We start from the raw sequence: 13,843 nt of genomic DNA on the forward strand, positions 1-13,843 counted from the left end.
CGCTGTGCTGGGCTGGACAGGGTAGATCGATAGATAGATGTTGAATAGCAATGCACTTTTAATATTCGACCAGCTAATAAGCCTCCGCCATGCATCATCATTCTCTGCAAAAGGGGCAAGAGATCGAACCAGGCCCCAACCAAACCCGCCGCAGCCTATCCCGGCAGCCAACTCAACGCAAAATTGGGACGTCATCGTCCTAGGTATCATAGCACATCCTCCCTCCTTCTCTACAACAGGCTCACCACTCCAACGGCTCCGTCTTCACATCTCCCCTGTTCGTCTTGGGCACGGGCGCCGCCTTGACGGCCAGCTTCCCTCCCGCGCCCTTGCGCTTCAGGTAGCCCGACCCGTCCAGCCATGGCGTCTCGCGCGTCATCTTGCCCTCAAACTCGGCAATCTTGTCCTCCATCTGCATGGTCAAACCAATGTCATCGAGCCCGTTCACCAGACAGTGCTTCCTGAACTCCTCGACTTCGAACGAGCACAGTGTATTTCCGTCAGCGTCCTTGATGAGCTGGTTCGGCAGGTCGATCTCGACCTCCCGCCCGGCCACGGCCTCGGCGTGGACCTTCTCCAGGTCCTCCTTGTTCTTGATCGGGATCGGTAGCATGCCGTTCTTGAACGAGTTGTTGAAGAAGATGTCGGCAAACGACGGGGCGATGACGCTCTTGACGCCGAAGTCGTTGAGGGCCCAGGGGGCGTGCTCGCGCGAGGAGCCGCAACCGAAGTTGGCGCCTGTGCAGACGATGATCTTGGCGCCGCGGTAGGGCTCGCGGTTGAGGACGAAGGCCGGGTTCTCGACGCCCGGCTCGAGATAGCGCAACTCGTAGAAGAGGGCGGTGCCGAGGCCCGTGCGCTTGATGGTCTTGAGGAACTGCTTGGGGATGATGGCGTCCGTGTCGATGTTGGCTTTCTCCATCGGTGCCGCGATGCCCTTGAGGACGGTAAATTTCGGGAGGCCGGCGGCGGCGGCGGCGTTGGCACTGTTGTGGGTGACGGTGGTGTTTACTTGCGGAGACGAGTCTTGGGGCTGGTCGGCCAGGGCCTCCTTTTCTGTGTCGTCGGTTTCGATGCGCTCGTCGGGGTGGGCCTTTCCGGAGGCGGAAGGGCCGGAGAAGGTGGTGGATTCCGGGACGACGGCGGCCTCGATGTGCGGGCTGCCGTTGAACTGTGAGATCTTCCGGACGTCGGCGAGTTTGCCGGCGATGCCCGCAGCGGCAGCCATGACGGGGGACATGAGGTGAGTCCGGCCCTGGGCACCCTGCCGGCCCTCGAAGTTCCGGTTGCTAGTGCTGGCGCACCTCTCCTTGGGCGAAAGGATATCGGGGTTCATGCCTAGGCACATACTGCATCCGGCCTCCCGCCACTCGAACCCGGCCTCAACAAAGATCTTGTCGAGCCCCTCCGCCTCGGCTTGGTCCTTGACTAGACCAGACCCCGGCACGACCAAGGCGCGCTTGATGTTGGAGGCAATCTTCTTGCCCTTCACAACGAGCGCGGCGGCCCGAAGATCCTCGATTCTCGAGTTGGTGCAAGAGCCGATAAAGACCTTGTCAACTTCGACTTCCTGCATCGGGGTTCCGGGGACCAAGCCCATGTACTCGAGCATCCGGCGGCCGGCAGCCTTCTTGGCATCGGTTGCGAAGGTCTCCGGGTCGGGCACAACACCGGTAATGGGGACGACATCTTCGGGGCTGGTACCCCAGGTGACGGTCGGGATAATGTCCTTGGCGTCAATGAAGACGTCAATATCGTACTTGGCATCGGGGTCGGAACGCAGCGACTTCCAGTAAGCCGTGGCCCTATCCCACTCCTCGCTACCGTACTTGGGGGCCAGCGGCTTCCCCTTGAGGTACTCGAATGTGACCTCGTCGGGGGCAACCATACCAGCCCTCGCACCACCCTCGATAGACATGTTGCAGATGGACATGCGGGCCTCTATGCTGAGGGAGCGGATGACGGAGCCGCAGAACTCGATGACAGCACCGTTGCCGCCGGCGGTGCCAATCTTGCCAATGGCGTGGAGGACTACGTCCTTGGAGCTAACGCCGGGGGCCAGCTCGCCGTCGACTTGTATCCTCATGTTTTTGCTGCGCTTGGTGATTAAGCATTGTGTAGCGAGGACGTGCTCCACCTCGCTGGTGCCGATGCCAAAAGCCAGAGCGCCGAAGGCGCCATGGGTCGACGTGTGGCTGTCACCGCAGACCACGGTTGTGCCGGGGAGAGTGAAGCCCTGCTCGGGGCCGATAACGTGGACAATACCCTGCCTCTTGTCACTGAGACCAAAGTATGTGATGCCAAACTTTTTGACGTTCTCCTCGAGGGTTACGCATTGTGTCCGGGAGTCGTCTTCCTGAATGAAGCTCGCAATATCCTTGAGTGCTTTCCTGGAGGTGGTGGGGACATTCTAGAGGGTGGTGAGTCGAGTTTCAGTTTCAACGTTTGGATACATGACATGTGCTTACATGGTCGGTTGTGGCGAGAGTGCAGTCCGGTCTCCTAACCTTTCGGCCGGCGACCTCGAGACCCTCGAATGCTTGCTGCAGAGAGGCGGGGAGGTTAGTGGAGGAGCTACTATTTAGGATAACGACGGGACCTAGATAAGATAGCGGGGACGCACTGGTGATGTGACCTCGTGGACCAAGTGGCGGTCGATATAGAGAAGAATAGTGCCGTCGAGTCTCTCGTCGACGATGTGGGCCTGAAAGACCTTGTCGTAGAGCGTCTGCGGTGTGCTCTCGGCGGCCGGCATTTTGGCTGTGCAACACAAACACTTCGCTGCGGAACAAGGCCAATTGGGGATTTTCAACACGCGGCAGTGAAAGGCGGGAAGGAGGTACTCGGGTAGTTAGTTGGTAAGACAACGACCGGGAAGGAGGGGTCGATGGATGTCTTTTTTGATTTATTTTAGACACTTCTTCCACGCAGTTGAGGCTGTGGCAAAGAACACGGAGGTTTCGGGGGTGTTGAGATACGGAAAAAGAGGCAGCGAGTCCACTCGCCGTCTGATAATGCGGTATACCACTTCCACTTATAAAACTTTCAGCGATGACGGCGACCTCCAACACCCCAACCCGGCGATGTTGGAGACCGCCGATATTCGGAGTGCTGCACTGCGCTCCGGTTCGCGGAATGCGGGGTGGCCACTGCAATTGCTAAAATACGGTCACTCATTGGCTGCGGTGAACCGGCAGGGCAGGCCATTGCGGGGCCGAAGCCACGGCGAGACCCCGCTGTGGGCAGTTGGTTCAAAGAAAGCGCCGCTTGCACCCGAAAAGCAATTTTGACAACACACGTGCACTACTCGAACAAGTCCCGAATTCTTGTCCGATTGAAGGATTTATTGCCATGTTTTCTATCTGGTTCCGAGTCGACCTCGGACTCATCCGATCTGGGGTCCAGATCGGCCATCGTTGACGGCAACCTCCCGATACAGTCAATTCTCGAAGCTCGCTGATAGGCAGGTGCGCCAACAAGATCCCGGTCAACACAGATCCATCAAATAGATTCTGGCGCTCTGGCTCGTCGACGTCCCCACGAAAACGTAACGGCATCGTCTTCCGATTCGATCAAGCCGTCCGAAAGATAAACAGGAAACTAATTGTACGGCGGGAACGCACCAACAAAAAGACACATGAGTGTTTACCGAGCAGCCGTCCCAGCTTTTCTTCATGCCCGAACATGCACAGTATATCGTACATACATGTACATACATAAGGCAGATGCCCGCCTGTACATGTCCATACACATGAAAAGCTGCCCTGTCTCCAGTTGATTCAACGCAGGGCTGCCTGCCGAACCCCACCCACCTGCTGATATGGACCGCCGCTTTCGACAAGTTGCAGGGCCAGCCCGCCCAGACTTCCCCAATCGAGATCGTCCCCGGAACACGGAATTCACGCCGTTCGCTGGCCCGGTCCCCCAATGGTCTCTCCAACATGCATGTTCCGTCCGGTCTCACCTGCGTGTCCCACTCCCCCGGCTTTACCATTGCCTGGCACTGGATTATTCTCTCCGGCTTTCGCTGTCCTGCTATCCACCGCCTGGCCCACGTCGCCGATCTTATCGTACCATGAAGCAGCGAGAAAGAGAAAGGAACCATGCAGGACCGTGAAGCGGTCACGGTGCCGAGGAACGACGGAAATCTTGGTCTTCAGCTGCTTCCGGCACCCAAAGAGGCAGCCATATATGCAGCTTTATCAACCGTGTCCAACCACGTCCGTTCGGATCACCATTTCCCGGGCCGACTGCAGGACACCCAGAGCTCGTCAGCCGGGGGCGCCATTACGGCAGTCTATCCTTTTCGGTTCCCCGGGCTTATTTGGGTATGGAGAAAGCTGTTTGTCGTTGACTCCCTCTCTGATTTGGCATTATCTAAGCTATACCGTGTTTTTGCCCCAGAGCAGTGTCGTATCCGAGTGGAAAGCCCTCAGTCATGCAACCCTGCCACCACTCGGAGCACCTCTCCAAGCCTGCCCAACAACCTCACAACCCAAATAATACCCCTGACGGCCCATACCCCGCCGGACGCCGCCAAAAATAAAAACACCACGGCGAGCACGCACACCACCGCGTCTCCCCGAGTCGCCTGGGCTTTATCAATCCGTTTCCTGAGCTGAGAGTCCCCGTCAAACACGGGACTCACCACGTGCCAGTACGCTTCCACTACTTTTGCCAACATCACCATGGCACTCCGCGCCCAGCGACTGACCTCAACGTTGTTCATATCTGCTTTAGTTGTCTTTCCCTTCTCCTTTTCCTTCTCCTTCTCCTTCTTCTTCGCTTTCTCCTTCGCCTCCTGCTCGTTTTCCCCTTTTTCCTTTTCGTTCTTTTCCTCCTTCCCCTTGTCTTGGCTCCCTTGACCCTTCCCCTGCCCCGACCCGGTCTCCGCTCCCGCCCCGGGCTTGGCCGCGGCCTTGGCTCTCGTTCCCGCCGCCTGTACCCGTGTCCGGTGGGGCTGGTGGGAGCCGGGGTCCGGCGCCGATACCGGCATCCGTGTCCGCACCCATCCCGAACCTCCCCGGTGATGCGCAAAGGCTGTCCGCGCTGCGCCACGGGCGATTGTCTCGTCTGCGGCTTGGTTTTGCGATGCTATTGTCCCTGGAGATGGAGACTGGGCTGTGAGGGACGTGGACGTGCGTGTGGACGTGGGTAACGACCTGCGGGTGTCGACTTCGTCTTGGGGACCGGGGTTGCCTAGGGACTTGCGCATTGTTTTGCGCATCGCCCAGTCCGGTGGCTCCGGCTGCGGTGACCGGTTTTCGGTTTCCGCCGCGGGTTGACTCTGCTTTACCGAGTGTGTCTCCCCCTGGACGGGGGCTGTTCTCCCTCGGTCGGTTGACAGTAACGTAGTATCGCTGTCTACTCCTGGTTCGCGAAGCGGATGGGGGATAGGATTTCCCCCCAGCGGGATGACTCCCATCCCCTTTCGGACTGACATCGATGACCCCGTCTGCAGACCCGCGCTGTTGGGATTCGGCCAGACGCTCAGTTGCATCTCGCCTGGGGAAGCCAGCCGGTTTGAATAAGTGATCTTGGGCATCCCGGTCGACGATAGGGGCGATGTTGACTGTGAGAGTACTCTGGGCATCAGAACCCGCCGACTCGGAGGAGCTTCGTGCCACCCGTCGAGCGTCGCGTCGAAGGGACGGGCGACGATGCGGTGGCGAGGCTGATTGCGTCCGAAGCCAGTAGTGGTGATGGTGCGTGTGCAGACAGATTGGAGTCCCTGGCCCAGACCACGACCTCCCTCCACTAAACGCGCCTTCGACATTATGTCGCTTTGGCGGAGGCTGTTCAGACCGCAGAGTTGGCTGCTTGCCCATGGCTCTGCCATATTCGGGTCGTCCAACTCCAACACCCGGCCGGTGGGTGTCCGTCGGCCTCGGCAGTCTTCCGAGAGCCGGTGAAGGTCCATGGGGATGACTGTGAGGTTTCCTAGTTCCCATTCCAGTTGATAGTCCATTAGGTGACTTGTATCGTGCAGCAGAGACTGGGGACCCTCCTGGCGAGAGACGAGCCGTGAGAGACAAAACCGTAGCATCACTCTTTTCAACACACACAGGCCCTTTCCCATGTCTCCCACCACTCCGAGTATCGTTTCTTCGGGCCTCGCCAGCACCATCTGCATCTTGCCTTCCACGTTCCCACAGCGGCGGCGGCGGTGGCCGTTCACCCCCTTCGCCACCGCCGCCATGGCTAAAAAAGGCTGTTGTCTCTGCGGATGACCACCGGCTCCCTCGCCCTGCACCGACGACTTCCCGCTCCCCTGCGGCGACTGCAAGATCGGGCTCAGCTTTGGCTCGGCTACCGAACTCCACCCACCGGCCTCCGGCCGCCACTTCACACCCCCCTGCATCAACACTCGCAGAGTATCCTTTCTCTGCTCTGCCCGACTCAACCTCTCCGCCTCCCTCTGCATCCGCCTCCCCACCCTCTCTTCCCTATCTGTCCCCCTCCACGAACCAGGCGCCAACCGTCTTTCATCACCACTACCGCCGCCAGCACCCGGCGCCCACTGACGCCCCCCGGTTTGTGCCCCAGCCACAACCGCCAAAGCGGAGCTAGCCGTCGTTGGCGACGACGACGACGTCACGATCGCGTCGTCCGAGCTGGTCGGCGGAGTGATCAGGTCCGGTTCACCCGTGTATGGGTTCACGCCCGTGACCCCCAAAAAGTCGCCGCTCGATATCAGTGTGTGTCGTTGCTGGCGCAGGGCACGCTTTGCTAAGAAGAGGTTGCGTGTGGAAGGGGTGGGCGTAGGCGTGTAGCTGTGGGGATAGGGCAGGGTTGAGTTTGTGTTTGGGTGGAGAGAGTTGTGGTTTTGGGCTGTTGCGGCGTGGGAGCGTGGATGGGTACCTGGAGGGGTTGGATTGGGAGGCCGATGCGGTGGAAGGCGCATGGGGAGGCGATCCTCGCTAGGGGCTGGGGTCGAGGTGTGAGGTGGGTTGGCGTTCGCCTGGAAAAGGGGTTGAGTGGCCATCACCCTCCTCCCTCTGGCCCCAACGCTGTTTGCTCTCCGCGGCGGCGTGATCGCCGTGTTCCAGCGACTCGCGGGGATTGTGTCCGGGCCGTGGCGGCCCAGGGAGCTTGACCGGTCCGTTCGGCAGCTTGCGGTCGGCCTGGGCGATGTGGGCTCTGCCGACTGATGTTCCTGACTACTGCCTAGCGGAAGCCGAGTGCCACCACGCTCGGGGCGCTGGCTTGGCCTTAGCTTGGAGAAGAACTCGGTCACGGATTTCGAAAGGTTCTTTGGCTTGACGGCATCGGGGGGCGTGGGGGGTTTGTTTACTCGACGTGTTGGTGAGTCCCTGGTGTCCCCTGGATTTCGGTGTTGCCGCCGTGGTGACACGGAGTTAGTTTCTGGTCGAGTATTCCTCATGGGGAGCGATCCCATGTGCTCGCCCATCTTGGTCTTTGCTACGAGAATTGGACTAAGGACGAGCTGTCTGTTGATCGTGGAGAAGCCAAATAACCGGTCAAGTAAGGAGTTGCTCTTGGGCAACGCGAGTACAAGCAAGCGCTCGCGAGCACCTGCTCGACACATACCTAAACGGCACGCATCCCGTCCCTTGGAAGGAACTGCATGAGGCGCCGAGGGACTTCCCAACCTGTTTCCCCTTCGAATCTGAACATGACAGGACCCTGACGAGGCAAGTGGCCACCGACGGAGATCTCCTGAGGAAGGAGTTGCTTGCTCGGTAAACCGCCGTAGGGCATTTTACTCTTCCGACCTCAGTGGCAGACAGATCTCACACTCTGAACCCCGGCAGACAAGACTCAGCGCAGATAGGGCAGCCACAACCCGCAACCGGATCCTTTCATCCTCTACCGTACCTGCGTCAACACCCAGGCCTGGTGTCACCTCCCCCCCTTCCTACAGGCCCCACAACACCGCGACCCCACCCGTAGGTCCCATTGATAATGCCTGGCACCTACCCGAAGTCCCACACGCTCTCCCCGGCTCCCCCAAGTCCCGCTCGGAGGGACCCAAAAGAAAGCGAACCGCGTCAGTGGTTTAGTGGTAAAATCCATCGTTGCCATCGATGGGCCCCGCGTTCGATTCGCGGCTGACGCATTGTTTTGCTCCTGCGTTCTCCGTTTCCTTCCTTTTGTTGTCTCTGTTTCCGTGTCGTTTTTGTTTCTCGGTATCTCATTTCTGTGTTTGTCTCTCGGAACTTCGTGCCTTAGCTTCAGCCCCTTCTAGGGAGAGCACACATCGGGAATCTTGAAGGAGACAAAGGGCCAAAAACTGGGAAATATACTCGGGTATCCACACGCACCCGTTGCTAGGACTGAACAAATTATGATGCCCTTGAGAGCAGAACAAAATAACCATGTATTCCCCGCCGCCCCTATGACGCCAAAACCCCAAAAATGCTGAGTATAAAAAAAAACAGTATGCATCCCCAAATGACCGTTGCCGGCCGTCCAACCTCCCTTGTCTCTTCCCTCTTATTTATTATGATACAGACGGGGCATCTCGTCGCCTCGCGAACAGCAATCCCCTCAAAGCCTCCTCGAAGGAAACCTCTCCTGCGCCCACCGCCCGGCCCTCGCCCTAGCCAGCTTCTCAGGCGAATGCGCTAGGCTGCTCTGGCCCAGCTCCAACTGCCCCTGCCCCTGCTCCCCCGCTGCGGCCATGGGGCGCCTGTGCTCCTTGAACGGGCTGCTCTGGCGGATCATGCGGTCGGCGAGGTCGCGCTGCTCGAGCGCGGCCATCTCGCGGTTGTTGCGCGGCGAGTTGAAGGCGGCGCCGACGTCGTTGAGGCTGGTCGCCTTCTTGAGGGGCGAGTTCATGTGCGTGTATACGCCGAGGCTGCCGCCGTAGCCGGAGTTGGGCGGTAGGTTGTAGTTTGTGCCGGTGGTTGTGCCGGTTGAGGTGGTAGTGGTTTTGGAGGCCGCGGACGGAGTTGAGGGGGGGCCGCCTCCTGCGCCCGTCGAGGTGGTGGGCGGGAGACTCCTCCGGACGGCCGAGTGTCGTTGCTGCTGTACCTGAGCGGCGAAGGACGGGGGCACTGAGGCCCTGGGTTTGGCGGAGGGGGTGAATGGGTTGGCTGGCATGGTGGACCTCAGCTGTGGGGACATGGTGGTCCTCGCCTGGGAGGGCTTCCCGGCGTCAGGGTCGACATATCTGCTGTAGTTTGGGTTTGGGTGCGTCTGGAACGACCGCTGAATCATCGTTGCGGGGGTGCCGACGGCGATTTCCTCCTCGTCGATCTTCCCGTCGTTAATCGACACCTGCGTCGAAACTTCACGGACGGTTGGATGGAGTCGCGGGTGAACGTATTTGACGTCGTATTCGTGCATCACCTCCTTCTGGATGATGGCTGTGTCCGTGCTTTGCTGGGAGAAGCGCGAGTGCATGAGCAGCAATTGCGCCGAGAAGATGACCTGTAGGAGGAAGCATTTGAAGACCGTGACGCTAGGCCGCGGATCGAGCATCGGCAGCGGGAGGAAGAGCATGTGAATGAGGACGTGTCCTGGGCTGAAGAGGCAGAACATCCGCAGCGTCGCCGGATACGGATCCCACACCTTTATCTCCCATACATCGCGAGTCTTGTCCGGGTGTGCTCGCTGCTCGGCCGTTTCGGGCCTCAAGACCCCCTGGAGGAGTCGCAATGGGGTCGAGGAGGCAGGCGACGAATCGACGCGAACGCGTTGCGCCGAGGGCGTGCTTGGTCCTGCTCCTTCAACATTCTTCTCAAAAAGCCGGTAGTGGCGGGATCGCGTCATCGCGTAGAAGGCATTTAGGGCGGATATGGAAACCAACGTCCATTGAAGGAAGTTAGCCTAACGGAACGGCGCGCGTGTTAGCAGATATCCCAGACCAATGCGCAACGAGCGTGGCGGACCTACCACGAGAGTGAACCAGCCATTAGCGGGCGCGTCGCCAAACACGTCATCAACGGCCTCGCGTGCCGTACCGGCGTTTGCTCTGGCGACTAGGAATATGAAGTTGGCCATAAGCCCGAATCGGGTGCCGAATGTTTTGGAATCCCAGTTGAAGGTTTGTATTTCCTCGGATAACCAGAGGTAGAAATCCATGGGGTTAAGCATGGCACGAAGCCTCTCAGTGAGCGGCTGGCGCCTCACGAGACGTTGCGGTCGAGGAGGCATGGCTGTCGCGCGCAATCTGTTTCCCCTAACGAGGTGGGCAAGTTCGTGATGCGCTTTGCGATTTCTTTGTTTGGTTTGGACCCGGGTTTTCCGCCTTATTTCGCAAGAAAGCGGTCGAGGATGAGATCAAGGAGTCGTTTGTTGATCGACTCAACCGCCACGCTGAAGCAGGAGATTCATTTGCGGCAGCGCAGCTGGGCGATACACGTTGCCGATGAGAGTTGCTTGAAAGGTGCAAAAACTCGAGTTGCTTGTTTACGCCGTCAAAGAATTTGGTCCCAGCAACAGCTCCACTCGCCTGGGCTGCTTGAACATTGGCGGGCTGGAAACGGAAGTCATTGGTGCCGGAACAGGGGTCGGTCGGGAGCGGCAAGGAGGCAGCGGGGGTCGCAACCTGGGAGGTGGGCGAGTGGGTCCACGGCCGACTGTTGGTCCCAGCAGCTCCGAGCGGCGTCACTTCAGCGGCTCAGCACGGAACGGGGAAACCTGGAGTGCTGCACCACAACGGAAACCTCCACCAACACTTCTTGTGACGGAAGAACCACGATTTACTCGGGATTCACTACGTTGATTTGAAACTCTCGAGCCACTCCCCGTTTCTTAACCACCAATTGCTTCGCTTCGTAGCCGAGATGGCATCGCAAGCAGACTTCCGCGACAGGCAGTTCCTGGCTGTGATCGGAGACGAGGCAAGCAGCTTCTACGACACGACCAACGTTGGGGATGCTTCGCTAACCGTTGCGTTGGATAACAGGATTCTGTGACTGGACTACTTCTAGCCGGCATTGGCGTACGTCCTAACTACCTCAACACCTCCGCAGCCGTTCGCTCCCACCCGACTGACTCCCTCGCTCGATAGCATGTTACCGCGCCGCCAGACAACCAGAAGAACTTCCTGGTGGTAGACGCCAAGACGGACAACGCTTCAATCGAGGCGGCCTTCGAGCGGTTTACAACGGAGAGGAAGGACATTGGGATAGTTTTGATCAATCAACATGTCAGTCATGCCCGCGCCTGGGCCCTATGCTGGGCTACCGACCGAACAGTTTGCTAAACAAGTGCGCCGCAGATTGCCGATAGGATAAGGAACCGAGTCGATACCTACACCCAAGCTTTCCCGACCATTCTCGAGATCCCAAGCAAAGACCACCCCTACGACCCGGAGAAGGACAGCGTCTTGCGCAGAGTCCGCCGGTTGTTTGGTGAATAAACAGGCTTATGTTGAATAGAGTGGGGAGCTTAGAGAGTGAACGGCCAGCCAGTCACGCGTGTGAAGCGAACGATAGTTAACCAATGCAATATCCATCCTGCATTCCATTATGCCAGCCTCTGGACTCCGTGTGTCTTCAGTATGCTATGAAAGAGATGCAGAACAGATTAAGCCAATGGGACTCCTGATTGACAAGCACAAACAAACACATGAACCAGTCGCGATCCTAGACATCGCCATATGTACGCATACCAAATACCATATCCATTGTCGAACCCGATCACTACTCCCATGTAAAACAACCAATGCGATACTTTAGAGATCGACCATCCCGCCCAGCGACTTGCCCCCAAAGGTCACGGTAGCGGTCAAGCAAGTGATATGCACGTCGTCGTCGTTGTAGACGTCAGCCAGGACGGTGTACTTGCCCTGTATTTGTTGTTAGCGACCTTACTTCCCATACCGCTTAACATCATGGGGATTCGCACCGGAGGGATCTGGCTGGGCAGGTCGACCGTCTTGGTGATAGAAAGCTTTCCCGGCTCGATGGGGCACTCGAGGTCCACATTACCGAGCTGCTCGCACAGGTCGGCCGTCGTGCTGATCAGGCGAATGTAGCCATATTTGACCTCGAGCTTCACATAAGCGCCTTTGAGGATCGTTTCATTCACCGTGCCGCTAGCTTCGATGTTGAGGGTGGTGCCCCTGTAACGACGAATCCCAGTTAGTCTCTGGCCAGCCGAACCATCACCACACCACACCAACTCGAAGTGACATACGCTGCAGGCGGGTTCGGGGACAAGGTGACCTCGTCGATGGTAATGAGATCCTCATCACGGTCGGCATTGCAGAATTGGAGCGGGTTCTCGCCCGGGACCTTGAGATTGTCGTCGCGCTTGACGAGGCTCTGGCCTCCGCTGCGGAAAACGTTCCGGGCGCTGGCAGTCGCAGCGAGGGCGAGGACGATTGGGGAGAGCCTCATGTCGACGGCTTATCGGTGGGTTCGTTGGGAAGGTGGTGATGGATCCGCTACTCCACGGTGGGGCCTCACAAAGACAACCACAACAGACTTTCTGCTTCTTGGAGAAAAGAGGCGGGTTCAATGTTGATGAATTCGAAGAGTGAAGGAGTTGTTAGTGATGGCCGACAGCACGATGATGGCGAACACCGACAGCGGATCGAAGCGCAAGGCGGCAACGCTGACTGGTTGGCCCACCAGGCACTGGCAGTGGCTGGTAGTCCCCAACCACACGTCATGGGGAGGCAGCACAGTCCTCCAGCTGATTTGCTGGGGCCGGGCTGCGCTTGGCTTGATCCGACTTATCATGTGAACTCAAGTGGGCCTGCTTGTTGGACCCGGCCAACCATGACTGCTGAGACCAGAGCCGAAACAAGGGTCCAAGTTAAACAGGACGCGGCTCCGGGGTCTGGGGTTCTGGGGTTTCTTTCATTGTCTTTCTTGCCCAACGATCAAGCGATGCGGAAAAGCCGACGAGTCAAAATCGAATCCGTTTTCTTGAAATATTTTCTCAGGAGGACTCGGGACGGGCAACTCGGGACGCCATCGGTTTCGGGAATTGCCTCCAACTTCCGGACAGTCGAAATCCGTGCCTGTCTGGTCTCCGGCAACCCACCTTACCTAGTACCTAACGCCAAACGGGGAGTGAAAGCGTCGAGGCGACTCTCGCACGAACCCAGACACGCCCAGAGCTCAGCGAAGTGACGTCAAACCTCGCAATGTTGGGACTACTCGCTACAAGTAAAAGCATCGCTTTCGGCTATCTCGTCCTTCGAATCGCATTCTAGTCTGACTACCTTACCTATTGGCCTAATCACTTTGGGAGTGCCGCCCTCCTCCTGGTTCGTTGTTTCGAGAGCCGGGACTCTCGCTTCTCAACGGACTTCGATCCGACGCAGTCAGACTGGAGTTTCAGCGAGTCGCCAGTCAAAAAGTAGCTGATATTGGCACTGTGCACCCGCAGAGCCCCCGCCTTCCTGCCTCCGACTTCTGAGTTTTCTTCTTGCTGCGGGCTGCCGAAGAAACCGCAGCCATCCACCTCGGTTCAAGAGTAGCAGTTCTCTCTTTTCATTCCAAAATCCAGTTTCCATTCTCACTGGCTTTCTCTGCCCAATCATCCCACCACTATTCTCCCTCGACAAGTTTTGCGCCCTGCCTTTTTCTTTCACCTCGCACAAACATAATGTTTCCATCATCTATTATTCGACCCACTTTCGTTTCCCGTTTGGGTCGAATGTACTCTTGACGATGTCGTCTCTGGTTTGTATTTCTTCACATCGTACCTTTGATGGTATTGTGTCCAGGGCGTGCAAGATATCGACTGCTGACGGTCAATCCGCGGGAATATCTTCAAGCTGGCTCGGCCGCCTCACGCTCCGCTTCTTTTTGGTGTTAAATCCGGGCAGGCTGCGCGGTTCGCCCCAACCGACCTCCGTACAATCTCACCCGCCGCCGACCAATCGCGAATGAGCTTCGAGACCACCGTTGCCCAC

General features: G+C 58.2%; 5 protein-coding genes and 1 non-coding gene across 6 annotated transcripts; 2 read left to right on the forward strand and 4 right to left on the reverse strand.

The window, feature by feature from the left end:
* Positions 1–33: 33 nt before the first annotated feature.
* Positions 34–3,026, reverse strand: B0H64DRAFT_477409 (aconitase family-domain-containing protein). The gene is made up of 3 exons (XM_062808201.1): positions 2,624–3,026; positions 2,469–2,543; positions 34–2,410 (listed from the first exon to the last, which is right to left on the reverse strand). Exons 1-3 carry the CDS (start codon positions 2,753–2,755, stop codon positions 242–244), a joined length of 2,376 nt encoding a protein of 791 aa, XP_062655748.1. The 5' UTR covers positions 2,756–3,026; the 3' UTR covers positions 34–241.
* Positions 3,027–4,432: 1,406 nt separating this feature from the next.
* B0H64DRAFT_445186 (uncharacterized protein) lies at positions 4,433–6,199 on the reverse strand (the record flags this gene model as incomplete). Its single annotated transcript, XM_062806831.1, has 1 exon — positions 4,433–6,199. One exon carries the CDS (start codon positions 6,197–6,199, stop codon positions 4,433–4,435), a length of 1,767 nt encoding a protein of 588 aa, XP_062655749.1.
* A 1,810-nt stretch (positions 6,200–8,009) lies between these two features.
* On the forward strand, positions 8,010–8,080 carry B0H64DRAFT_t138. The gene has a single exon. It is a non-coding gene; the product is annotated as a tRNA-Gly (tRNA).
* A 346-nt stretch (positions 8,081–8,426) lies between these two features.
* On the reverse strand, positions 8,427–10,473 carry B0H64DRAFT_224759 (uncharacterized protein). Its single transcript, XM_062799625.1, has 2 exons — positions 9,862–10,473; positions 8,427–9,795 (listed from the first exon to the last, which is right to left on the reverse strand). The coding sequence occupies exons 1-2, from the start codon at positions 10,120–10,122 to the stop codon at positions 8,512–8,514; spliced, it is 1,545 nt and encodes a 514-aa protein (XP_062655750.1). The 5' UTR covers positions 10,123–10,473; the 3' UTR covers positions 8,427–8,511.
* Positions 10,474–10,574: 101 nt separating this feature from the next.
* On the forward strand, positions 10,575–11,407 carry B0H64DRAFT_406055 (ATPase, V1 complex, subunit F). Its single transcript, XM_062804479.1, has 4 exons — positions 10,575–10,811; positions 10,877–10,912; positions 10,982–11,119; positions 11,192–11,407. The coding sequence occupies exons 1-4, from the start codon at positions 10,755–10,757 to the stop codon at positions 11,330–11,332; spliced, it is 372 nt and encodes a 123-aa protein (XP_062655751.1). The 5' UTR covers positions 10,575–10,754; the 3' UTR covers positions 11,333–11,407.
* B0H64DRAFT_406058 (ML domain-containing protein) lies at positions 11,408–12,575 on the reverse strand. Its single transcript, XM_062804480.1, has 3 exons — positions 12,112–12,575; positions 11,821–12,037; positions 11,408–11,761 (listed from the first exon to the last, which is right to left on the reverse strand). The coding sequence occupies exons 1-3, from the start codon at positions 12,312–12,314 to the stop codon at positions 11,648–11,650; spliced, it is 534 nt and encodes a 177-aa protein (XP_062655752.1). The 5' UTR covers positions 12,315–12,575; the 3' UTR covers positions 11,408–11,647.
* Positions 12,576–13,843: the final 1,268 nt, after the last annotated feature.

Source organism: Chaetomium fimeti (genome assembly GCF_033439085.1).
Source record: "Chaetomium fimeti strain CBS 168.71 chromosome Unknown B0H64scaffold_7, whole genome shotgun sequence".
In the NCBI taxonomy this organism is placed as follows: domain Eukaryota; kingdom Fungi; phylum Ascomycota; class Sordariomycetes; order Sordariales; family Chaetomiaceae; genus Chaetomium; species Chaetomium fimeti.

What these genes read in the sequence shown, in the direction of transcription:
- B0H64DRAFT_477409 (XM_062808201.1), bottom strand. Translation starts at nt 2,755, where the DNA reads ATGCCGGCCGCCGAGAGCACACCGCAGACGCTCTACGACAAGGTCTTT. An exon ending in TCCACGAGGTCACATCACCA is followed by an intron (nt 2,544 to 2,623) that starts GTGCGTCCCCGC and finishes GCCTCTCTGCAG; the next exon opens with CAAGCATTCGAGGGTCTCGA. An exon ending in CTCTCGCCACAACCGACCAT is followed by an intron (nt 2,411 to 2,468) that starts GTAAGCACATGT and finishes ACCACCCTCTAG; the next exon opens with AATGTCCCCACCACCTCCAG.
- B0H64DRAFT_224759 (XM_062799625.1), bottom strand. Translation starts at nt 10,122, where the DNA reads ATGCCTCCTCGACCGCAACGTCTCGTGAGGCGCCAGCCGCTCACTGAG. An exon ending in ATGGCTGGTTCACTCTCGTG is followed by an intron (nt 9,796 to 9,861) that starts GTAGGTCCGCCA and finishes CCGTTCCGTTAG; the next exon opens with GCTAACTTCCTTCAATGGAC.
- B0H64DRAFT_406055 (XM_062804479.1), top strand. Translation starts at nt 10,755, where the DNA reads ATGGCATCGCAAGCAGACTTCCGCGACAGGCAGTTCCTGGCTGTGATC. An exon ending in TGGCTGTGATCGGAGACGAG is followed by an intron (nt 10,812 to 10,876) that starts GCAAGCAGCTTC and finishes GTTGGATAACAG; the next exon opens with GATTCTGTGACTGGACTACT. An exon ending in TAGTTTTGATCAATCAACAT is followed by an intron (nt 11,120 to 11,191) that starts GTCAGTCATGCC and finishes AGTGCGCCGCAG; the next exon opens with ATTGCCGATAGGATAAGGAA.
- B0H64DRAFT_406058 (XM_062804480.1), bottom strand. Translation starts at nt 12,314, where the DNA reads ATGAGGCTCTCCCCAATCGTCCTCGCCCTCGCTGCGACTGCCAGCGCC. An exon ending in TCCCCGAACCCGCCTGCAGC is followed by an intron (nt 12,038 to 12,111) that starts GTATGTCACTTC and finishes TCGTCGTTACAG; the next exon opens with GGGCACCACCCTCAACATCG. An exon ending in TGCCCAGCCAGATCCCTCCG is followed by an intron (nt 11,762 to 11,820) that starts GTGCGAATCCCC and finishes CAACAAATACAG; the next exon opens with GGCAAGTACACCGTCCTGGC.